Here is a 25,559-nt window from a genome sequence, read left to right on the forward strand (position 1 = left end):
CACCAAGGAGCAGAAATTCCACATCCTCCACTCATGCGTGGGCACATCAGTCTACGCAATGATCGAAAACGAAGGCGATTTTGATGCGGCCATGGAGATTCTCAAAGGACACTTTCTCCGGCCGGTCAACGAAGTTTACGCACGGCATCTCCTGACGTCCAGTTCTCTGGTGAGTCCCTCGACGAGTTTTACCAGGCCCTCGCATCTCTAGGGAGAACGTGCGCATGTCTCCAAGTTTCGGCGACGGAGCACATGGAACTTCTAATCAGACGCTTACGTTGCTGGCATGCAGTCTCCTTCTATCCGCCAACGATTGCTAGAGAAGAACACCCTCAGCCTAGCTGAGGCACGGACTCTTGCAACCTCCCTGGAGGTTGCTGACCTGAATGCCCGCGCATACGACCCCGGCCGCGCAGCAACCCCCTGGACTTCATGGCACGCGCCACCCCCATCCTCCTTGGACCCCGACACACCCCCCTCCACCCCCACAAGCCTGCGCCGCGGGTCGCTCCGATAAACTAGCGGGGCCCCGTTGCTATTTCTGTGGCCTCTCAAAGCAACCCCGCCCGTGCTGGCCAGCCCGCTCTGCTCTGTGTAAGAGCTGAGGGAAGAAAGGCGGTAGTCTGCCAGTCCAAGTCGGTCGCTGCTGTCCCGCGCAGCGACCGCGGACCCCCCCCCCGGGCCCCTCCAGGGCCCCACGCCGTGCGCCAACCTCTCTAGCCCGCCTCCCGGCTCCCGCAACGGCCCCACGGTTCTCCCGACTCGCGCCCCCAGCTTCCCCGACCGGCTCGCGGACGCTGCTGACACTGCCCCCAGCCGCCACGAGGCTCCCACGGGCGCCGCCATCTTGGGCCCCGGACGCCATGTTCGGGCCATGGGTGCCGCCATCTTGGGGCCCCGGCTCTACGTGCGAGTCCTGGGCGCCGCCAACTTGGGACCCGACTTCACGTGCGGGTCCTGGGCGCCGCCATCTTGGATCAACTCGGAAGGCCCTGCAAGCGACTACTCGGCCACTGAAGAGGATCTGGAACTCTCACCACGACTGGCTTCCATCAAGCTCGACCAGTCGCAACCACGCTCGCTCGCCAAGACTACAACGACGGTGCAGCTCAACGGACACAAAACGAGGTGCCTGCTGGACTCCGGGAGCACTGAAAGTTTCGTCCACCCCGACACGGTAAGATGCTGCGCACTCCCCATCCACCCAGTTAAACATAAAATTGAATTGGCCTCAGGTTCGCATTCCGTCCAAATCACCGGGTGCTGTATAGCGGACCTCACAGTCCAGGGGAGGGTTTTCAAAAATTTCAAACTCCTCATTCTCCCCCGCCTATGCGCTCCGGTGCTCTTGGGCCTGGACTTCCAGTGCAACCTGCAGAGCTTGACCTTTCAATTCGGCGGCCCTATTCCTCCTGTTACTGTTTGCAGCCTCGCGTCCCTCAAAGTGGACCCCCCTTCCTTGTTTGCTAATCTCACCCCAGATTGTAAACCTGTTGCCACTCGGAGCTGACGATACAGTGCCCAGGACTGGACCTTCATCGGGTCCGAGGTCCAGAGGCTCCTTAAGGAAGGAGTGATCGAGGCCAGCAACAGTCCCTGGCGAGCCCACGTGCTGGTAGTTCGGACTGGGGAGAAAAACCGAATGGTCATCAATTAGTCAGACCATCAACAGGTTTACGCAGCTGGACGCGTATCCTCTCCCCCGTATTTCCGACCTGGTTAACAGGATTGCGAAGTACAAAGTCTTCTCCACGGTGGACCTTAAGTCCGCCTACCACCAGCTCCCTATTCGCGCGAGTGACTGAAAGTACACTGCGTTTGAGGCAGATGGGCGCCTCTACCACTTCCTCAGGGTTCCATTCGGTGTCACAAATGGAGTCTCGGTCTTCCAACGGGAGATGGACCGAATGGTCGACAAGCACGGTTTTCGGGCCACCTTCCCGTATCTTGACAACGTCACCATCTGCGGCCACAACCAGCAGGACCATGACATCAACCTCCAAAAATTCCTCCGAACCGCAAAACTCCTTAATTGAACTTACAATAAGGATAAGTGCGTGTTTAGCACCGACCGTCTAGCCATCCTTGGCTGCGTAGTGCGTAATGGAGTGATAGGCCCCGATCCCGAACGCATGCGCCCCCTGATAGAACTTCCCCTCCCCAACTCCCTCAAACCCCTCAAACGCTGCCTGGCTTCTTCTCATACTACGCCCAGTGGGTCCCCAACTACACCGACAAAGCCCGCCCCCTCATCCAGTCCACCTCCTTTTCCCTGTCAATGGAGGCCCGCCAGGCCTTTAGCCGCATCAAAGCGGATATCGCAAAGGCCACGATGAATGCTATCGATGAGTCCCTCCCATTCCAGGTCGAGAGCAACGCGTCTGACGTAGCTCTGGCGGCCACCCTGAACCAAGCGGGCAGACCCGTGGCCTTTTTTTCATGAACCCTCCACGCTTCCGAAATCCGCCATTCCTCGGTGGAAAAGGAGGCACAGGCCATAGTCGAAGCTGTGCGATACTGGAGGAACAGTAGCTTTCATGTTCGACAATGCAAAGAGGGGCAAGATCAAGAACGACAAGATCTTGCGGTGGTGAATCGAGTTGTCCACGTACAACTACGATATCTTGTATCATCCTGGGAAGCTCAACGAGCCTTCCGGTGCTCTATCCCGCGGTACCTGCGCCAGCGCACAGATTGACCGCCTCTGCTCCCTCCACACGGACCTCTGCCATCCAGGGGTCACCCGTTTCTACCATTTTATTAAGACCCGCAACCTGCCCTACTCCGTCGAGGAAGTCAGGACTGTCACTAGGGACTTCCACGTCTGTGCCGAGTGCAAACCGCACTTTTACTGCTCCGAACGAGGGCATCTGACCAAGGCATCCCGTCCCTTTGAACGTCTCAGTATAGACTTCAAGGGTCCCCTCCCCTCCAACAACCGTAACACATATTTCTTGAGAGTTATCGACGAATACTCTCGATTCCCTTTCGCCATTCCCTGTCCCGACCTGACCACAACAACCGTCATAAAGGCCCTACTATCCATCTTCTCCGTTAGGTTACCCCGCGTACATCCACAGCGACCGGGGATCCTCTTTTATGAGTGACGAAATGCGTCAGTTCCTGCTCAGCAGGGGCATAGTCTCTAGCAGGACGACCAGTTATAACCCCCGGGGTAATGGTCAGGTCGAGCGGGAGAATGGCACCATTTGGAAGACCATCCTGCTGTCCCTACGGTCCAGAGATCTCCCTATTCTTCGTTGGCAAGAAGTTATTCCCGACACCCTGCATTCAATCCGGTCTCTCCTCTGTACTACCACTAATCAAACACCTCATGAACGTCTTCTGGTTTTCCCCAGGAAGTCGTCCTCAGGATCCCCTCTCCCGACCTGGCTGGCCACCCCCGGGACCATCTTGCTCCGGAAGCATGTGCGGGTGCACAAGTCCGACCCGTTGGTTGAGCGAGTCCAGTTACTCCACGCCAACCCACAATATGCGTACGTGAGTATCCCGACGGTCGGCAGGATACGGTCTCGCTCCGGGATCTGGCACCCGCCGGCGTGCGGCCTTCTTCCCCTACACCAACACCTCTCCCCCCAACCCCAAATCCCCCCAGCGCCCCCCGCGCCCCCACGACCCAGTACACATGCCCCCTCTTCCCCGATTACAGCGTCTCCACCACCGGCCCGGGTACGGAGACACATCTACGACCAAAGCTCCCGGAGCCAAGGACGACCATCGGCCCGACGTCACCGGCTCCACTCCGACGGTCCTCCAGAACACCATGGGCATCCGACAGGCTGATCGTCTCCATCTAATGCGGCCATGGGACTTTTTTTGGACATTTCGTGTTATTCTGTTGTTATTAGTAGTAATAGTATTGTTTTGCCATTTTTTTGGACATTTTTGTGTTATTCTGTTGTTATTAGTAGTAGTATTGTTTTGCCACGAGCAAGTGGGCAGCTCACCCCTATCGATTTTCGCTGCTCATACCACCAGTCCTCGGACCCCCCCCCCCCTCTCTCCCACTTAACCCCCCCCTCCTTCTTTCTCCACAAGGGGTGAATGTGGTGGTATGGAAATGAGCACTGCCATTGGTGCAGAGCACTGGCTTCCCATTGGCTCTGGTTGGTCATGTGCCTCTCGTCTGATTGGTTGGGACTAGTCATGTGACTGCTCTCATCATGTGACTTGGTCGAGAGGCAAGTAGGCCCCGCCTCTGAGGTGGGGTATAAGTACCCAGAGTTCCCAGCGGTCGGTCATTCTCTGTAGTCAACCACCGGGCTAACAACCAGTTGATTAAAGCCACAGTTCGGATCCTAAATGTGTCTTGAGTCGAATTGATGGTACATCAATGGCCACCACCAGTACGTTCGCCACATGGGTAGGCCCCTGTACTCGGGCTCTCCCTTTGCCCAGATACTGTACTAAGTGGTTGTTTGCAGTGCTTCTTTGCTCCGGGTTCCTGGTTGCGTCTCTATGGAGCCATACTGTCGCTCCTATCCTTTTCTCTTTCCCTATGACCCCCTCACTTCCCGCACCTCCCCATCCCATTCCCTTCCCCCCTTCCAGTGCCCCCCTCTTTCCCCCGGCCCTTTTTCCCTTTTGCTTCCCCGGCCCGGCTGCTTTTGCCCCTCAACACCACCTGGCGCTGTACCTCCTGTTGTGGGTGCGGCGCAGCCTCTACCTGGATGCTCCTGCAGCTAACTTTCCCGCTAGTGTAGTGACCCTCCTCCCGGAAGTTAGCGTCCCATTTGCCTCCCATCTGGTTTCCATAGTTTCTGCCCGTTCCTCCCCATCTTAGCCTACACTTGTCCCATTTGTTACTCCGCTTTCCCTCTGCTGCTGCCCTCACTTGCATGAATGGGGCCATATTCTCCCACCTGCAGCATTTTCCCAGGTGATGGGATGCGTTGGGGGGGGTTGGGGGGGGGGGGTGGTGAGGGAGTTTCTTCTCTCCCCCACCCCCTTGTTGGGTTGCTGCCGCATTGTCTTTCTTTGCTTGGGGCCCTTTACCACTTTCCCTGTTGTCGCTGCACCATTCCACACTTTGCAACAAACTTGTCTGCTTCAGCAGAGGCCGTAAAAAAAGTGTTTTTTGCCCTGATATGTGATCCAGAGCATGGCTGCGTATAACATACCAAAGTGTACGCCACTCTGGTACAGCGCAGCTTTCGCCCTGTTGAATTCCGCCCTGCGCTCGGCCAGGTCAGCCCTAATGTCCTGGTAAATTCGGAGTCTCTGTTCTTCCCAACGGCAGTTCTTGGACTTCCTGGCCCAGCGCAGAATTCTTTCCTGGTCTTGGTACCAGTGCAGTTTGGGTATAATGGCCCTTGGATGTTCCCCGGCTTTGGGTTTTGGTCGCAGCGACTGGTGGGCCCTTTTTATTTATGGTGGGTTAGGGAAGGTTGCCCAGCATCTGGGTCACGTAGTTCGTGGTCCCTGGTTTTGGTTCCTTCTGATAGGCCCACGATCCGCAGGCTCTGCCTCCTTGACTGATTCTCTTGAACTGTCCCCTCAGGTTGCCCTGCGTCACGACCAGTCTCGCCACCTCCTATTCCAGTGCCTCGATCCAATCACTCTGGTCAGTTGCGGCTCTTTCAATGTCCTTGATGGTGGCTTCTTGGGCCTCCAGTTTTGTTTCGGCCCTGATCAGAGTGATCTGTATTTGCACGGGTTTTGGCCACCCCGTCTTTCACTGCGGCCTGTATGTCTATTTTAATTTCATGCCTGTGCTCCTACTGTGCCTCTGAGTTCCCTCCTGGTGAGAGAGGATTTTGTGCTTGGCTGGAGCTTGCTGGAGTCCTTTTTGCTCCTTGAAACTTACACTCCGCCACCTTGTGTGCTGGTCGGCATGTCCGACTGCCTCTGCTCCAGACCCCTTCCACTCCTGGTCTCCGTGTGGCCCCTGGACTGGCATTTTTCCCATCATTTACCTCTCTCTTTCTCTCGTCTCCCATCCTCTTAATGTTTGGAGAACAAATCGTTGGCAAGTTTTTGCTAAAAAGTGATTATTATACAGATCCACGGGAGGAGACGCACCTGACATGCAACTGCTCTGCCCAACGTCATCACCGAAGTCTCTAACCAATAATTTATAAGATAAGTTCATAAGATATAGGAGCAGAATTAGGCCTTCAGCCCATCGAGTCTGCTCCGCCATTCAATCATGACTGATATGTTCCTCATCTGCTACCCCTGATATTACAGACCAAGAGCTGGAATGTGAAATCAGCCAGAGCATCTCCTCCCTGGAACACATAACCTAGTTGCAGGAGTAGGCAATTTAGCCTCCCGATCCTAACACCCTCAATGTGATCAATCCCATTCTGGCCTCAACTCCACCGTCCCGCCCATTCTCCATAACCCTTCAACCCATTACCAATTAAAAATCTGTCTAACTCCTCCTTAAATTTATTCACTGTTCTTGCATCCACTGCACTTTGGGGTAGTGAATTCGACAGATTCACAACCCTTTGGGAGAAGCAGTTTTTCCTCAAATTTGATTTAAATTTGCTGCCTCTTATTCTAAGATTATGACCTCTCGTATCATCTTGTGTACTTCAATTAGATCTCCCCTCATCTTCTAAACTCTAGAGGATATGAGCCTAAACTTCAATCTATCCTCATACGACAAACCCCTCATCTCTGGAATCAATCTAGTGAACCTCCTCTGAACTGCCTCCAATGCTACGACATCTTTCCTCAAATAAGGGCAGTGTTTTTCAAACTTTTTTTCCGGGGACCCATTTTTACCAACCAGCCAACCTTCGGGACCCAACCCGGCCGAACTTCGCGACCCACACCGGCCGACCTTCGCGACCCACGCCGGCCAACCTTCGCGATGCACACCGGCCAACTTTTGTGGCCCACACCGGCCAGCCTGCGCGACGCACCATTTTCTCTTACCTTGTTTGTTGTTGACAAAAATGGACAGTAAGAAGTCTTAGAACACCAAGTTAAAGTCCAACAGGTTTGTTTCAAACACGAGCTTTCGGAGCACAGCTCCTTCCTCATTCACCTGAGGAAGGAGCTGTGCTCCGAAAGCTCGTGTTTGAAACAAACCTGTTGGACTTTAACCTGGTGTTCTAAGACTTCTTACTGTGCTCACCCCAGTCCAACGCCGGCATCTCCATATCATGACAAAAATGGAGGAAATAGTTTTGGGTCCCTTTGGCTCCCCAAACTTGAAACAAAAGGCTGCGACCACATTTAAAAAATGCGGCTGCACTGCGCATACATGCCCGATCATCGGTGCACATTTCTGTACCTTTATACTCAATTCCTTTGCTATAAATGCCAACATTCCATTTGCTTTCCTTATTATCTGCTGCACTTGCATGCTCGTTTTCTGAGACTAATGCATGGGACACCCAGATCCCTCTGCATCGGAGCCCTTGAAGTCTCTCCCCATTTCGATGATATTCCATTTTTCATTTTCTCGACCAAAATGTATGACCTCACACTTATCCACATAAAACTCCATCTGTCACATTTGGCCCACTCTCCAACCTATCTATATCCATTTGTAAGGTTCTTATTTCCTCATTGCAACTTACTGCCCCACCTATGTGGGGCTGTCTAAACAGGGGCTGTTTAGCACAGGGCTAAATCGCTGGCTTTGAAAGCAGACCAAGGCAGGCCAGCAGCACGGTTCGATTCCCGTACCAGCCTCCCCAAACAGGCGCTGGAATGTGGCGACTAGGGGCTTTTCACAGTAACTTCATTGAAGCCTACTCGTGACAATAAGCGATTTTCATTTCATTATTTCATTTCATGTTTGTGTCATCTGCAAATTTGGCTACAGAACCTTCCATCCCTGTATCCAAGTTGTTACTATAGATTGTAGCTGGGGTCCAAGGACTGAACACTGTGGCATCCCACTAGTTACATCTTGCCATCCAGAAAAACACCTATTTATCTCGACTGTTTCCTGTCTGTCAGCCAGTCTTCTATCCAATAATAATAATCGCTAATTGTCACAAGTAGGCTTCAAAGAAGTTACTGTGAAAAGCCTCTAGTCGCCACTTTCCGGTGCCTGTTCGGGGAGGTCGGTACGGGAATTGAACCCGCGCTGCTGCCTTGTTCTGTATTACAAGCCAGCTGTTTAGCCATTTGTGCTAATAAATCCAAGCAAATAAATTACCCCTAATCTCATGTGATCTCACCTTGTGAATTAACCTTCTGTGTGGCTCCTTACCAAACTCCTACTGGAAGTCCAGATATACAACATCTACAGGATCTCTATTATCTAATTTGCTTGTGACATCTTCGAAGAACTCAAGCAAATCAATCAAACATGCCCTTTATAAAACCATACTGGCACTTATGTAACACTTGTGAGTTTTTGGCCCTTGACTGCTCCAATGACTTACAGACACCATATTTGTAAATAAAACACAAAAGAACAGTTTATTTATAACAAGAGGCAAGTTAAACATGTAATGGCGATAATAGAACAATGGTCTGCTAATCTAATTACTCCCCAACCACCTTCCCACCCTCCACCCAAGCGCATTTAGGACTTTTCTTTCCCTCTCATTACTTTTGTTGTCAACAAAAATGGAAAGCGACGGGCCCTGACGAAGTCCCTGGGCGAGCACCCAAAGCCTGCGCAGACCAGCTGCTGAGTGTATTCGCAGCCATTTTCAACACCTCACTTCTCTGCTCCGAGGTCCCCGCCTCCATCAAGAAGACCACCATAATAGCAGTACCAAAGAAGAACAAAGTAGTGTGCCCTGACATCTGTTATCGTGAAGTTCTTCAAGCGGCTAGTCATGAGACGGATCAACGCCAGCCTCCCGGATGGCCTTGATCCATTGCAGTTCACCTATTGCCGCAACCGGTCCACAGCTGATGCTATCTCCTTGGCCCTATAATCAACGCTCGAACACCACGACACCAAGGACACCTACGTCAGACTGCTGTTCATAGACTACAGCTCCGCCTTCAACATCATTATCCCGACAAGACTAATTTTTTTTTTTTTTTTATTAATTTAGAATACCCAATTCATTTTTCCAATTAAGGGGCAATTTAGCTTGGCCAATCCACCTACTCTGCACATCTTTGGGTTGTGGGGGCGAAACCCACGCAGACACGGGGAGAATGTGCAAACTCCACACAGACAGTGACCCAGAGCCGGGATTCGAACCTGGGACCTCGGCGCCGTGAGGCAACAGGGCTAACCCACTGCGCCACCGTGCTGCCCTCCGACAAGACTAATAACCAAACTCTGCAATCTTGGCCTTGACTCCTCCCAGTGTAGCTGGATCCTTGACTTCCTCACCAACAGACCGCAATCTGTCAGGATAGGTAACAGCACCTCCTCCATAACAGTCCTCAACACCGGGGCCCCACAAGGATGTGTGCGCAGTCCTCTACTGTACTCTCTATACGCACACAACTGTGTGGCAAGGTTTAACTCCAATTCGATGTATAAGTTTGCTGATGGTACGACTGTGTTGGGTCATATCTCAAACAACGACAAATCAGGCTACAGAAGGGAGATAGATCACTTGGTTGCATAGTGTACCAAAACCAACCCCTCTGTAAAAGCGGGAAAGACGAATGAACCGATCATCGACCTCAGGTAGCACGACACCCCCCCCCCCCCCAATCTACATCAATGGCTCCGAAGTGGAGATGGTCGATAGCTCTAAGTTCCTGGGAGTTACCATCACCAACTGTCTGTCCTGGCCTTTCACATTGCTGCAACAGTCAAGAAAGCCCAACAACATCTCTACTTCGTGCAGAAGCTAAAGAAATTCGGCTTGTCTGCATCAACTTACAAACTTCTACAAATGTGCCATAGAGAGCATCCTATCCGGCTGCATCATAGCTTGGTGTGGCAGCTGCTTGGCCCAAGATCGCAAGAATCTGAAGATCATAGATCATAGAATTTACAGTGTAGAAGGAGGCCATTCGGCCCATCGAGTCTGCACCGGCTCCTGGAAAGAGCACCCTACCCAAGGTTAACACCTCCACCCTATCCCCATAACCCAGTAACCCCACCCAACACTAAGGGCAATTTTGGACACTAAGGGCAATTTATCATGGCCAATCCACCTAACCAGAAGAGTGTAGTGAACTCAACCCAACGTATCACACAAGCTTGCCACCCTCCCATTGATTCTGTCTACACCTCCCGCTGCCTCAGCAAGGCAGAGCACTGTCAGAGACCCCTCCCACCCAGGTTTTGTTCTCTTCCAGACTCTACCATCAGGCAGAAGGTACAGAAGTCTGAAGACCCGCACATCCAAACATAGGAATAGCTTCTTCCCCACAGCTACTAGACTCAACGACTCACCCTTGGACTGATCTGTTAGAACACTATTCACAACGCGCTATGCTACTCTTGCTCATATATTTGCTTTGTTTGACCCTTGTTCCCCTCTGTAACCAATCACTATTTGTCAATGTACTATTTCTCAATGCACTCTGTCAATTATTCTTTTTGTCTACTGTGTACGTACTGTGTACATTCCCTTGGCCGCCAAAAAATACATGTACTTCGGTACATGTGACAATAAATCAATCAATCAATGAGCATCCTATTTGAATAAATATGAATAACATGGACAGGGTCCCACCTGCCTTCATTATTACCCGGATCAGATGTGATGATATCTGGAACATGATCCAACATCATCGCGCCCTATAATATTCTGGCGCAGGCACAAAACACTCCCATTTTCACACTTTATTATTCAGTCTTGTATTTGAGTTGAAGAGTGCAAGGAGCTCATTCCAGCAAGATTTGGAACTTCCAGCAAGTTATACCACAAATTATAATTGAGTTGCAAGGTGGAGGAAGAAGTTTAACTAAACTCTTTCCAGCAAGATTTCGCATTTAGAACTTTTTTTTCCCTCTCATTACTTTTGTTGTCAAAACAGAATACCTGACATACTTTATGATTTTCATCTTCATATACCAATGAAGGCAGCGATGAGACTTACCCTCTATCCAACTTGATGTTAGACTTAGTTGATATCCTTGGAATTTCTGTTTCAGGCCAAAACAGTTTGGAAACTGCCAGAGCAGCAGGAGCAGACATCACTGAAGCTGTTAACAAATGGGGAGCTGGAACCTGTATTTGAAATACCACAGCTTACACTTTTTTTTACAGCAACAATGGAGTACAACTTCATGTTAAAGTCCAAGTCTGAATAATGTAACTTAAACTGACGTGAATCTTTATCTAGAGCTGGACGATAGTGACTTGCACTATCATCTTGCAGGTTTATATTTCATCCGCATAAAAGCACAAGTATACACTGCAATAATTCATCAAAACAGTTAGCTGTTAGAAATCTTTATGGAAAATCGTTCCAAGTTCTAAATGAGCTGACCAGGTAGCTAAAAGTACACCCAACAACGGTGGAGCACTTAAAATTGGAGATGCTAAACATACCTGAATTAGATCAGTGCAGATATCTTTGTGGGTTGTAGGATCAGAGGCGATTACTGAGATAAGGAAGGGTGAGGTAATGGTGGGATTTGAAAATGGTGGGAAGAGAATTTTAAAATCAAGGCATTACTTGACTGTGAACCAATGTAAGTCAGCAAGCATATGGGCGATAGGTGAGGAGGATTTGGTGAGAGTTAAGAAAAGGGCAGTAAAAGTTTTGATCATCTCAATTCTAAGGAGGGCAGAATGTGGGAGACCAGCAAGGAGTGCATTAGAATAGTCAAGTTTGAGAGTAACAAAAGCATGAATGAGGGTTTCAGCAGGAGATTAGTTGAGATAGTGGTGAAGTTGTGTGGTGTTATGAAGGTGAAAATAGGCAATCTTCGTGATGGCATGATTATGTAGTCTGAAGCTCATCTCAGGGTCAAATATGAGACGATGATTGTGAACAGACTGACTTAGTCTCAGACTGTTACCATGGAGAGAGATGGAGTCAGTAGTTAGAGAATGGAATTTGAAGAAGAAATTGAAAACAATGACATCAGACTTTCTTATATTAAATTGACATAGGTACGAAAAGGGATGGGGAAGTAAGGCAGGTATTCAGGGAGCTAGCGTGGAATCTTAGAGCTAGAACAAACAGAGTTATTATCTCTGGTTGTTACCCGTGCCACGCGCTAGCGAGATGAGGAATAGGGAGAGAGAGCAGTTGAACACGTGGCTACAGGGATGGTGCAGGAGGGAGGGAGTCAGATACCTTGATAATTGGGACTCATTCTGGGGTAGGTGGAACCTCTACAAATGGGATGTTCTACACCTGAACCAAAGGGGGACCAATATTCTGGGGAGAAATTTGCTAATGCTCTTCGGGAGGGTTTAAACTAATTCAGCAGGGGGATGGGAACCTGAATTGTAGCTCCAGTGTACAGGAGATTGAGATTAGTGAGGTAATGAGTAAGGTTTCAAGGTCTCAAGAGTGTACCGGCAGGCAGGAAGGTGGTTTGAAGTGTGTCTACTTTAACGCCAGGAGCATCTTCACGCCAGTAAGGTGGGTGAACTTGCAGAATGGGTTGGTACCTGGGACTTAGACGTTGTGGCCATTTTGGAGACATGGATAGAGCAGGGACAGGAATGGTTGTTGCAGGTTCCGAGGTTTAGATGTTTCAGTAAGCTCAGGGAAGGTGGTAAAAGAGGGGGAGGTCTGGCATTGTTAGTCAAGGACAGTATTACGGTGGCAGAAAGGACGTTTGATGAGGACTCATCCACTGAGGTAGTATGGGCTGAGGTTAGAAACAGGAAAGGAGAGGTCACCATGTTGGGAGTTTTCTATCGGCCTTCAAAAAGTTCCAGAGATGTAGAGGAATGGATTGCAAAGATGATTCTGGACTGGAGCGGAAGTAACAGAGTAGTTGTTATGGGGGACTTTAACTTTCCAAATATTGATTGGAAACGCTATAGTTCGAGTACTTTAGATGGGTCAGTTTTTGTCTAATGTTTGCAGGAGGGTTTCCTGACACAGTATGTAGATAGGCCAACAAGAGGCAAGGCCACATTGGATTTGGTACTGGGTAATGAACCAGGCCAGGTGTTAGATTTGGAGGTAGGCACTTTGGTCATACCACAATTCAGTTACGCTTACTTTAGCGATGGAAAGGGATAGGTATATACCACAGGGCAAGAGTTATAGCTGAGGGAAAGGCAATTATGATGCGATTAGGCAAGACTTAGGATGCATAGGATGGGGAAGGAAACTGCAGGGGATGGACACAATTGAACTGTGGAGCTTGTTCAAGGAACAGCTACTGCATGTTCTTGATAAGTATGTACCTGTCAGGCAGGGAGAACCCGTGGTTTACTAAAGTAGTTGAATCACTTGTCAAAAGGAAGAAGGAGGCTTATGTAAAAATCAGACATGAAGGTTCAGTTAGGGCACTTGAGAGTTATAGGTTAGCCAGGAAGGACCTAAAGATAGAGCTAAGACGAGCCAGGAGGGGACAAGCAAAAGGATCAAGCAAAACCCTAAAGCTTTCTATAGGTATGTCAGGAATAAAAGAATGATTAGGGTAAGAGTAGGGCCAGTCAAGGACAGTAGTGGGAAGTTGTGCGTGGAGTCCGACGAGATGGGAGAGGCGCTAAATGAATATTTTTTGACAGTATTCACGTAGGAAAAAGACAATGTTGTCGAGGAGAGTACTGAGATACAGGCTACTAGACTAGACGGGATTGAGGTTCATAAGGAGGTGTTAGCAATTCTGGAAAGTGTGTAAATAGATCTGTCCCCTGGGCTGGATGGGATTTATCCCAGGATTCTCTGGGAAGCTAGGGAGGAGATTGCAGAGCCTTTGGCTTTGATCTTTATGTCGTCATTGTCTACAGGAATAGTGCCAGAAGACTGGAGGGTAGCAAATGTTGTCCCCTTGTTCAAGAAGGGGAGTAGAGACAACCCCGGTAACTATAGACCAGTGAGTCTTACTTCTGTTGTGGGCAAAGTCTTGGAAAGGATTATAAGAGATAGGATTTATAATTATCTAGAAAGGAATAATTTGATTAAGGATCATCAACACGGTTTTGTGAAGGGTAGGTCAACCTTATTGAGTTATTTGAGAAGGTGATCAAACAGGTGGACGAGTGTAAAGCAGTTGATGTGGTGTATATGGATTTCAGTAAAGCGTTTGATAAGGTTCCCCACTATTCCCCACTAGACTATTGCAGAAAATACGAAGGCATGGGATTGAGGGTGATTTAGCGGTTTGGATCAGAAATTGGCTAGCTTTAAGAAGACAGAGGGTGGTGGTTGATGGGAAATGTTCAGCCTGGAGTTCAGTTACTAGTGGTGTGCCACAAGGATCTGTTTTGGGGCCACTGCTGTTTGTCATTTTTATAAATGACCTGGAGAAGGGCGTGGAAGGATGGGTGAGTAAATTTGTGGATGACACGAAAGTCGGTGGAGTTGTGAACAGTGCGGAAGGATGTTGCAGGTTACAGAGGGACATAGATAAGCTGCCGAGCTGGGCTGAGAAGTGGCAAATGAAGTTTAATGCAGAAAAGCGTGAGGTGATTCATTTTGGAAGGAGTAGTAGGAATACAGAGTACTGGGCTAATGGTAAGATTCTGGGTAGTGTGGATGAGCAGAGAGATCTCCGTGTCCATGTACATTGATCCCTGAAAGTTGCCACCCAGGTTGATAGGATTGTTAAGAAGGCGTACCGTGTGTTAGCTTTTATTGGTTAAGGAATTGAGTTTCGGAGCAATGAGGTCATGTTGCAGCTGTACAAAATTCTGGTGCGGCCGCATTTGGAGTATTGCGTGCAGTTCTGGTCGCCACATTATTGGAAGGATGTGGAAGCATTGGAAAGGGTGCAGAGGAGATTTACCAGGATGTTGCCTGGTATGGAGGGAAGATCTTATGAGGAAAGGCTGAGGGACTTGAGGCTGTTTTCGTTAGAGAGAAAAAGGTTAAGAGGTGACTTAATAGAGACATACAAGATGATCAGAGGATTAGATAGGGTGGACAGTGAGAGCCTTTTTCCTTGGATGGTGATGGCTAGCAAGAGGGGGCATAGCTTTAAATTGAGGGGAGATAGATATAGGACAGATGTCAGAGGTAGGTTCTTTACTCAGAGAGTAGTAAGGGCGTGGAATGCCCTGCCTGCAACAGTAGTGGACTCACCAACATTAATGGCATTTAAATGGTCATTGGATAAACATATGGATGATAGTGGAATAGTGTAGATGGGCTTTAGATTGGTTTTACAGGTTGGCGAACATCGAGGGCCGAAGGGCCTGTACTGCGCTGTAATGTTCTATGTTCTATCTGCAAACTTACTAATTTATCTTCATGTTCCTGCATCAACTTTCCTGCTTTTCCACTGCCACACCTTCCACCTGAGTAGCAAGAAGGACGCTCAGTGATGGGCCTCCTACAGGAGCTTGTGTTATTTAGGTAATATGTTCGACTCAAGAAACTGAGGCGAGGCAGTAGGCTGATGCCCAACTCTGACCCTCTTCTACATTCAGTCCTTGAAGTCTATCAGTTATGTTAAACTTGGGGAAAAGTTGTATTATTCATAATTATTATCAATATTAAAAATATGCAGAATCATAACAGGACAATAATCTTCTGCTTTTGTCATATTGTAATAGCTTATGTCCATCACTCACCCCAAATGAAATATATGCTCCCAGAACGGATCCTGCAATCGTAGCAAATCCACTAGTCATTACAGAATGTAATTCCGACCTCGTGAGAGCCTCTATATAAGGACGAATTAGCAGTGGCGATTCAGTCTATGCCGAACATATAACAAGAGTAGGCATTTTAGAATTTGACATCAAAACACAAGTTTGTGAGAAGTGCACTTTTCTTTCAGAATGAGCAGGGATTACTCCTTTATAGAAAGCATTTTATAAGGATTAGGTTTTTAAGGTGAGGCCGCCAGCTTCCCGACAGCCTCTCACTCTGTTGTTGCCCAAGTCAGATATCTCACAACATAAGGAAATAGAAAAGAGAAACTGCAACAGTGAACAGGGTGAAAAGGAGAGCTGAAAACTTTTCTGAAATTGAATTGGAGTTTCTAATAGAGAAACATCATTCTGGACACAGAAGGCAAAAAGATTGAAAACTGCAGTTCAAGCATTTTTGAGAGAAGGTGGACTGATAAGTAGATCCTCTATCACCCCCAAATATTCTTGCAACATCGGAAAAAGTAAAATGATTTGAAAAGAGAAGCAAAGTAGGTGTTATATCAGTTATGTACCAAGCCACTTCATATTATAGAAGCCTGGAGAAAAGTATGTCTGAGGTGCCATAATGAAAATTCTATTCCTTCATTTATCTGGAGTTATCATGGAGAGATCTCTGACGTAGCCTAAAAGGAAAATTGTGCAGTAACCTTATTTATCTAAAATTCTCAGCGATTCATTGTATCTTCACAGATGCTGCAAGATCACTAGAAGAAGACACGGGGAATGAGAACTGAGGTGGAAATTTTAGTTGGCCCTACCCACCAGCCAGAAAGTCGCAAGCAACCCCACAGCTGCTGGTAGCAAATATTGGATTTTACTTCAGGCAATTATCGTATTCTTTGGTGTATTAAGACAAGACTTTTTCACCAGAAGATCAAGCCTTGTCTTACACGCTGCTTCTATTTTTCTGACAATTCAGTGGATTTTAAATGCCCGTGCCTTTGTGAGTATAAATATATCCAAGCAAACCCCATGCCTCATACCAAAATGCCTCCAGTCAAGACACATCAATCCTATATGGCAGCAACATTCATTTACTTAATGTGATAGGTGAGCCTGCTTCGTCTGCACAATCTCACTCCAATCAGGATGAGAGGGCAATGCGCATATCAGGTGCAGAGTTCAGTTGGTTCCTTTGTGTTACCTCCACTTTTGTCATTGTGAAGGGAAATAGCACCAAAATGCTACTTTTACTCAACACTGGATTATCCTGGGAGATGCTAATCCAGAACGATGACAACCGTAAGGAGTTGTAGTGTTTTTAACATGTTGTCATCGATCAGGTGCAGCCACTCAGTCTCCTCAGTAGGAGTCAGCTGACTCTGGCTTTTGAAATCAAGGGATTTTTCATCGACCTCGTCTTAAAATGTCAAATTTCTCCTCTGAAAAGTAGTGACTAGAACTAAATAAGGTGTGTCAGCTCATTAATAGTTTTCTTACTAGCATTGTTTTCTTTAACGTGCCACAACATTGTGGGGAACATGCAGTAGTAGGGACTTTTTAGTTGCACTTGCCATAGTTTCAATTACTTTTGGAAAGCATCTATTTATTACCCGTGCTGAAAAACATCATCACCCTTTCCTTGCAATTTTAGGCTCAGTTCGGATAGAATCCAAACAATGTCTTCAAGCTAAGATGGAGATTTTGTCACTGAACGAATTAGCCAGAGGGGACCATTTCTCAAGGAGGAAAGCATGTATTTCATTCCTCAGTTCATACACTCTGCCAAGCACCCAACCCCTTGACAGCCAAAATACCACTGTGTGAAACAATTAATGTGTATGTTCTGCATAGATTTCAGTATACAGAGCTTCGATAAGCCTACTATTGAGCGCACTGTGTTCAATGCAGTCCAGTGCTTTCACAACATCTTTCGACACTTCAAGATTGGATGGAATTCCTTTCAATGCCAATGTCTCGAAATGAATAAAACTATGATTCCAAACAATGTCCTGACTATCTCCCTCCTTAATCCTTCTAACAACTCCACTGTTTTTCTATTCATAGAATCAGTGCAGAAGGAGACCATTCGGCCCATTGAGTCTGCACCGGCTCTTGGAAAGAGCACCCCACCTAAGCCCATACCTCCATCCTATCCCCACACCTCCACGCTAACCCCGTAACCCCACTGATGGAACCATCAATTCACTAGACACGTGCTTTAAGATATGAACAATGGTTTTAATCTACTTAATACAGAGCCAGCCTGTTACCCGTTGAACTCTCGATGAAATGGCTCTGGACAAGGGTATTTATACAGTAGTCCAGGGGGAGGAGTCATGGGTGGAGCCAAGGGTGGAGCCCTGTACAAACTCCTGAGCATTCCCAGAGCTATTCCCCCTAGAGGTTGGAGAACGCTACAGCGCTTACAATGGTATTGGTAAATACAGTGTGAATAACTACGTTATATTCACCACATTCACCCCCTGCAAAAAAATCAAGTCCGGCGTGGGTGGTGGTCTACAAAGTAAGTATGTCCGGTGGTCGAACAGTCCGCTGTGATCTGCGGAGCACCAGGGTTGCAGCCTCTTGCGGTGGCTGGATGGGTGTTGTGTGCTGGGGTACGATGACGGACTCCAGGGAGGGTTGTGTCCGAGCTTCGTACTCTTCTGGTTCGACTGGAGGCGGTGGGGGCTGGCCGGCGCGGGTGCACGGAACTGGTGGAGTGAGCTCGTGGGCTCGGGAACGTGAGGGGGCGGCAGCATGGGGTGTAGGGTGAGGGGTCCTTCTGTGGGGGTAGAGGGGGCGCTGGATCCGGCGGGTGCCAGATCCCGGAGGGATACTGTGTCCTGACGGGCATCAGGGAACTCGACAAAGGCGTACTGGGGGTTGGAGGGGAGCAGGCGCACCTTCTCAATAAGGGGGTCGGTTTTGTGTGCCCTGACATGTTTCCTCAGGAGTATTGGGCCCGGTGTCCTCAGCCATGCCGGAAGTGAGACTCCCGTGGTAGTGCCCCTAGAAAAAATGAAGAGCCTCTCGTGAGGGGTCTGATTGATCGCTGTGCATAAAAGGGACCAAATAGCGTGGAGCGCGCCTGCGAGGACTTCCTGTCACTGGGAGACTTGGAGCTTTCTAGACCGGAGGGTCATTAGGACGGTCTTCCAGACCGTCGCGTTCTCCCTCTCCACCTGCCCGTTCCCCCTGGGGTTGTAGCTGGTAGTCCTGCCCGAGGCAATGCTCTTGTCGAGCAGGTAGTGACGCAGCTCGTCGCTCATGAAGGACAAACCCCGGTCGCTGTGCACGTAGCTGGGGAAACCAAACAGGGTGAAGATGCTATGCAGGGTCCTAATGACTGTGTGGGAGGTCATGTCGGGGCACAGGATAGCAAATGGGAAACGGGAGAACTCATCTACGACGTTTAGAAAGTAAACGTTCTTGTTAGTTGAGGGAGTGGCCCTTTGAAATCAATCGCGAGGCGTTCAAAGGGCCTAGAAGCCTTGACCAGGTGGGCCCTGTCTGGTCTATAGAAGTGTGGTTTGCACTTCGCACAGATCTTGCAGTCCCTGGTGACCGCTTTTACCTCCTCGTTGGAGAAAGGCAGGTTTCGGGCTCTGATGTAGTGGGCGAGCCAGGTGACCCCCGGGTGGCAGAGGTCGTTGTGGATGACTTTCAGTCAGTCAATCTGCGCGCTGGCGCATGTCCCGCGGGACAGGGCATCCGGAGGCTCGTTGAGCTTCCCGGGTCGATACTTAATATCGTAGCTATAGGTGGAGAGTTCGATCCTCCACCGAAGAATTTTATCATTTTTTATTTTGCCCCTTTGCGAGTTATCAAATATAAAGGCAACTGATCTTTGGTCGGTGATGAGGGTGAACCCCAACCTGCAAGGTAGTGCCTCCAGTGACGAATAGCCTCCACAATGGCTTGTGCTTCTTTCTCGACTGAGGAGTGTCGGAGTTCTGAAGCGGAGAGGATACGGGAGAAAAATGCGACTGGTCTCCCTGCCTGATTTAGCGTGGCTCCTAGAGCTACCTCTGAGGCGTCGCTCTCAACCTGGAATGGAGAGGATTCATCCACCGCTCGCAAGGCCGCTTTGGCGATGTCCTCCTTGATGCAGTTGAAGGCCTGGCGTGCCTCAGCTGACAGGGGAAATCGTGTGGCCTTAAAGAGTGGGCGGGCTTTGTCCGCATATTGAGGGACCCACTGGGCGGAGTAGGAGAAGAAGCCCAAGCACCGTTTGAGGGCCTTGGGGCAATGGGGAAGGGGGAGTTCTAAGAGGGGGCGCATACGGTCCGGGTCTGAGCCCAGGACTCCGTTTTCCACGACGTAGCCGAGGATGGCCAGTCTGTTTGTGCGGAAAAGGCATTTCTCTTTGTTGTAGGTGATGTTTAATTTCTGTGCCGTCTGGAGAAAACCTCTGGTGGAGGTTGGCGTCGTGGTCCTGCTGGTCATAGCCGCAGATGGTAACGTTATCCAAGTACGGGAACGTGGCCCGCAGCCTGTACTGGTCCATGATGAGCCATCAATTGCACGTGAGACGGGTTGTGTACAAAAGTTAGGCTTTAATAAGCTAGAACTTAGCCCTGCGGTCGACTACAATAAATGGACGACTGGCGGGCATTCTGACTATTTATACCTCGGTATGGAGGCGTGGTTAACTCACATGACTGGTCTCAACCAATCGGTCGAGAGGCACATGACCGACCAGGGCCAATGGTAAGCCGGTGTTCTGCACCAATGGCAGACAACTATGCAAATCATACCACCACAGTCCACCATTCGGTCCATTGCTTGTTGGAACACCGAGACCCCATTAGTGACGCCAAAGGGGACCCGGAGGAAATGAAAGAGGCGGCCATCGGCCTCGAATGCCGTGTAGTGGCGGTCCACCGGGCGGATTGGGAGCTGGTGGTATGCAGACTTCAGATCCACCGTGGAAAAGAGCCGATACTGGGCGATCTGATTTACCATGTCTGCAATCCTGGGGAGGGGATACGCGCCGAGGAGCGTAAATCTATTTATGGTCTGACTATAGTCAACAACCATGCGGAATTTTCCCCCGGTCTTAACGACAACCACCTGAACTCTCCAGGGACTATTGCTGGCCTCTATAATCCCCTCACTGAGAAGCCTTCGGACCTCTGAACTGATAAATACCCTATCCTGCAGGCTGTTGCCTGCTACGAGTGGCTACGGGTTTACAGTCCTTTGTGAGATTAGCAAAGAGAGGACGGGGGGAGATTCACAGCGTAGCGAGGCTACAGATAGTGAGTGGAGGCAGGGGCCCGCCGAAGTTGAGGGTGAGGCTCTTAAGGTTACACTGAAAATCTAGGTCTAATAAGAGTGGCGCGCAGAGGTCGGGCAAAACGTAGAGTTGAAATTTTGAGTAGCTAGTGCCTCGGATTGTGAGTGTCGCGGCGGTGCGCCCCTGGATCTGGACAGAATGGGAGCCTGAAGCGAGTGAGATTGTTTGCCGCACGGGGAAAACGGGGAGCGAACAGCGTCTTACCAGGTCTGGGTGTATGAAGCTCTCAGTGCTCCCGGAGTCGAAAAGGCATGGCGTGTTGTACCCATTCATTTGGACCTCTGCCATCGAATTTCGCAGATGCTTCGGGCGTGATTGATCCAGCGTGACTGCGCCGAGTTGCGGGCCGCGTGACGAGCGCCCGGGGAGGTCGTACTCTTCCGATGAGTTGCCCGAGTGTGGAGATGCAGGTCGGGCACGTGGATCGCACGTGGCGGGCGGCGAGGAAGAAGGCGTCCAAGATGGCGGCCCCCATGAGTCGCACGTGGCCAGCCGCGTGGTGGAGGTTTGCCAAGATGGCGGCCCCCATGGATCGCACGTGGCGGGAAGGGGCGGGGTCGGGGCATAGGCCGCAGCGTTTCGGGCCCCGCGGGCCTGCGGGTGTGGGGAGCGATTACTTTGTGCCGCTGGGGAGTTGGAAGCTGGGGCCCTTTTTGCAAGGCACACTCTCGCGTAGTAACCTTTCCGCCCGCAGCTGCTGCAGGCCGCGTTGCGGGCCGCGCAGTGCTGCCGCGGGTGCTGATTCTGGCCGCAGAAATGGCAGGCTGGAGCAGCATAGTGGCTGGCTGGAGCAGCATAGTGGCTGGCTGGGGCAGCATGGTGGCTGGGCGGCCGCGTGGCACAGGCCTGGGGGAGTCGCTGGTCGGGGGCCCATGATTGGGTCGCAGGGTCCACGGGGAACGAGGTGAGGCTGCGGAAGGAGACCTCCATCGTGGTAGCAATTTCCGTAGTTGTTTCTAAGTCTTGGGCCCCCTTTTCCAGCAGTCGTTGGCGCACATAATTAGACCTGAGGCCCGCTACAAAAACATCGTGTACAGCAAGTTCTCTATGTTCAGCCGCGGTAACCGCTTGATAGTTACAGTCATTTGATAGATTATTGAGCTCTCTTAAAAATTCGGCGAGTGATTCTGTAGGCTGCTGGCGGCGAGTTGTGAACACATGGCGTGCGTAAACTTCGTTAATGGGCCTTACATACATCTTATCGAGTATCGCTAGCGCTGCAGTATATGAACCGGCCGAGTTTAGTTGCGTAGAGATTCTGTGGCTCACCCTCGTGTGCAGTAGACTTAACTCCTGTTCCTCTGTTGTTTCGGCTGTGCTCGCTTCTGCCAGGGAGGCCTTAAAGCACCGCAACCAGTGGGAGAAGATTTATTTTGCCTCTGCATCCTGTGGGTCGCGTTCCAGGCGTCCAGGCTTGAGGGCTGATTCCATGATCGATCCTGACTGTTCTTAAGTAGATTAAATTGATGGACCCATCAATTCACTAGACATGTGCTTTAAGATATGAACAGTGGTTTTAATCTACTTACTACAGAGCCAGCCTGTTACCCGTTGAACTCTCGATGAACTGGTAGGCTGGCTCTGGACAAGGGTATTTATACAGTAGTCCGGGGGAGGAGTCGTCGGCGGAGCCAAGGGTGGAGCCCTGTACAAACTCCTGAGCATTCCCAGAGATACTCCCCCTAGTGGTCGGATAACGCTACAGCGCTTACAATGGTATTGGTAAATACAGTGTGAATTACTAAGTTACATTCACCACACCCACCTAACCTTTTTGGACACTAAGGGCAATTTAGCATAGCCAATCAACCTAACCTGCCCATCTTTGGACCATGGGAGGAAACTAGAGCACCTGGAGGAAACCCACGCAAACACGCGGAGAATGTGCAGACTCCGCACAGACAGTGACCCAAGCTGGGAATCGAACCTGGGACCCTGGAGCTGTGAAGCAACTGTGATAACCACTATGCTACCATGATACCCCATTGCTTGGGATTCCTTTGCAATTAGCCCAGTCAAGTATTCTACAACCCATAGGTATTCAATGCTTTAAAGATCTGTGTGCCACTCGTGCAGGTTGCTAATGTCAAGCAGTACAATAATTTCTCAATAAATTAATTGTGCCAAACATACCTAATGTAGGCTAACAAGGTTGCACAATCTATAATATTTGCACTTTCATCCAGTTGTATTGAGAAATCTCCCGCTAACTTTAAACAAGGTAAGCTGTACTTTTAAATTCCCGACGATATCACAAATTCAACGAGAGATTGTTACCACTATGCGGGATACATTTCAGTTTATCACCTCACTTCTTGCATAAGCTAATGTGAACTATGGGCTGGATTCTCCGCAGCCCCACGCCAAAATCGCATTCGGTGCGGGTGAAGGAGAATCCAATTTCACGCTGAAATCGGGCCTGCCACTGGTCAGCGATGCTCCGGGAACCGAGAAGCGGCATGATCGTGGAGTACGCCGCGCGGCTCGGGGCTGATTGACAGAGGCCAGACCAGCGATCCTCCGCTTTCAACCGACGAGTTCGCGACGGTGTGGAACTAGCTTGGGACTGGATTCTCCTAAATGAGGCTATGTCCCCCATGCCGCCGCAAAAACGCTGGAGATTCCTGGGAAAAAGTACAGCTAATTCACTGCCCTGCAGGGACCTGTAGTAATTCACGCAGATTTAGCTGCAGATACGGGCCCCCGCACTTCCGGTTTTGAGTCCGCGCATAGAACATAGAACAGTACAGCACAGAACAGGCCCTTCGGCCCTCGATGTTGTGCCGAGCAATGATCACCCTACTCAAACCCACGTATCCACCCTATACCCGTAACCCAACAATCCCCCCCTTAACCTTACTTTTTTTTAGGACACTACGGGCAATTTAGCATGGCCAATCCACCTAACCCGCACATCTTTGGACTGTGGGAGGAAACCCACGCACACACGGGGAGGACGTGCAGACTCCGCACAGACAGTGACCCAGCCGGGAATCGAACCTGGGACCCTGGAGCTGTGAAGCATTTATGCTAACCACCATGCTACCGTGCTGCCCATGTGCACAGTGACGGCCTTGCCGAGCTCATGGCGGACTTGGACCGCAGAGGCAGATATAAAACTTAGACCCCACCGATCGGCCGCTCGCCTGAGCATCAGATCGCACAGATCTAACCCCCGGCTGCCTAAAACCCCCCACCCACCCCCCAATCCTCCTGGTGTATGATCCCTTGTCCCCCACCAGGGCGGCCGCAGACTGAGTCCGCAGCTGCCACGCCAGCATCCCGACCGGCATTAGTGGTTACTTCCAAGCCGTCGGGAACCTGGCCGGTCGGGAGCGAAGGATCGCTGGGCTAGCCTCTACTAATGGGCTGCCCAGCCGCGTGGCGTACTCCATGATCACACTGATCCTCGGATTCCGGAAAATCGTCGGACCAGCGGCGGCCCCAATTTCGGCGTGAAATTGGATTCTCCGTCCCCACGCCGAATGTGATTTCGGAGAATCCAGCCCCTGGTATTGCCGGTCGGGCAGCTATAATTTTTGTGTCTGCCTCCATCTAACGGATGGAGACTGTAAATATTCTGTAAGCGCTCTAGCTGATCCCAGGTGGCTAAGCCCCCTTTTTCGGAGCGGGAGTTCTTTGGACCATCGATCAATTTCATCGGGGTCTGCCGGATCATCAATCTAATGTCGGGTATATTGAGATCTAGTGGTAGTTACATCGTTTTTGGTTGTTTTGGTCGCTTCAACCTTAACCCGTTTGATGCGTAATGGGGCGAGTCGTAATGTTCCGGTCCTGCCACTTGTTCGACATATTAGATTCTGTGGTATGAAGACAAAAGTTCTGTTCCTTTTTCACCAACACACTTTTATTTCTTCCAACAGACTCTGCACAAAACTCTACACATCACCAGACCCAGAGGCCACCTGAAGACCCTTTACATATCAGTGTCAATTATTGGACACTTAACATAAATGAGACAACTAATTGCAATGTCTTTTAACCCATTACTTAACACCACTAAGTTTGATTTTTGCATCACTGTCATCACCCGAGCTAACTAGATTCATTTGTTCAGCACTTTGTGTAGCGATAACAATCTCGGAGCCTGCTGAAGTTGCCCCGGGAGGCCTTTGAGGTGGGGTTAGCTGCATATTTTGGCCGACCACACTCACATTGCAGGCGGGTGTGGGGACCAGCTGAGGTTGAGTGTTCGTGGGGACAGGGACCATTGAACCCGGCACAGACATGGGGAATTGTTGGCTGGACCACACCTGGGGAGTCTGTGTCAGAGGATTCATGGCCGCCATGGCAGCAGCGACTGGCTGCAATGCGGGAGCTGATGCCGGTATAGTCGGGGTCAGAATTAATCCTGATTTTGCCTGTGGCGGAATTGTCTGGGTTGGAGAATTGAGAAACAGCTGAGGGTTTAAAAACAGGTTTGCCGGCTTCAGAGCCTCCAAATTTTCTCTCAGCAATTTGTTATGACCCTTCATGTCGTCCATTTCAGTCTCCAGAGCAAACTTCTCTTTAAGTAACTGGGTATTTTCCTGTTGTAACCCATCAATTTGTGATTGTAATTGTTGAACTCTGGAGTCCGAGTCGGTTAATGAAGTTTTAGTTTTTTCATGTTTGCTCAATAGGGTTTCTAATTGTTC

At 49.8% G+C, this 25,559-nt stretch overlaps 1 protein-coding gene across 6 annotated transcripts in view; it reads right to left on the reverse strand.

Annotated features, from left to right (window-relative positions):
* Window positions 1-25,559, reverse strand: part of LOC119970362 (solute carrier family 28 member 3-like) — a 422,249-nt gene that overhangs the window by 159,620 nt on the left and 237,070 nt on the right. For all 6 annotated transcript variants that reach the window (XR_005461594.1, XM_038804850.1, XM_038804849.1 and 3 more), the window contains exons 11-12: window positions 15,573-15,698; window positions 10,960-11,090 (exon numbers count right to left, since the gene is read on the reverse strand). Coding sequence is in view for 5 of the 6 variants with exons in the window: in XM_038804850.1 (XP_038660778.1) it covers window positions 10,960-11,090; window positions 15,573-15,698 (257 nt within the window). In the remaining variant the exon portion in view is untranslated. The remainder of the gene's footprint in view (window positions 1-10,959; window positions 11,091-15,572; window positions 15,699-25,559) is intronic.

The sequence above is a fragment of the Scyliorhinus canicula genome, chromosome 8 (assembly GCF_902713615.1).
Source record: "Scyliorhinus canicula chromosome 8, sScyCan1.1, whole genome shotgun sequence".
NCBI lineage: Eukaryota > Metazoa > Chordata > Chondrichthyes > Carcharhiniformes > Scyliorhinidae > Scyliorhinus > Scyliorhinus canicula.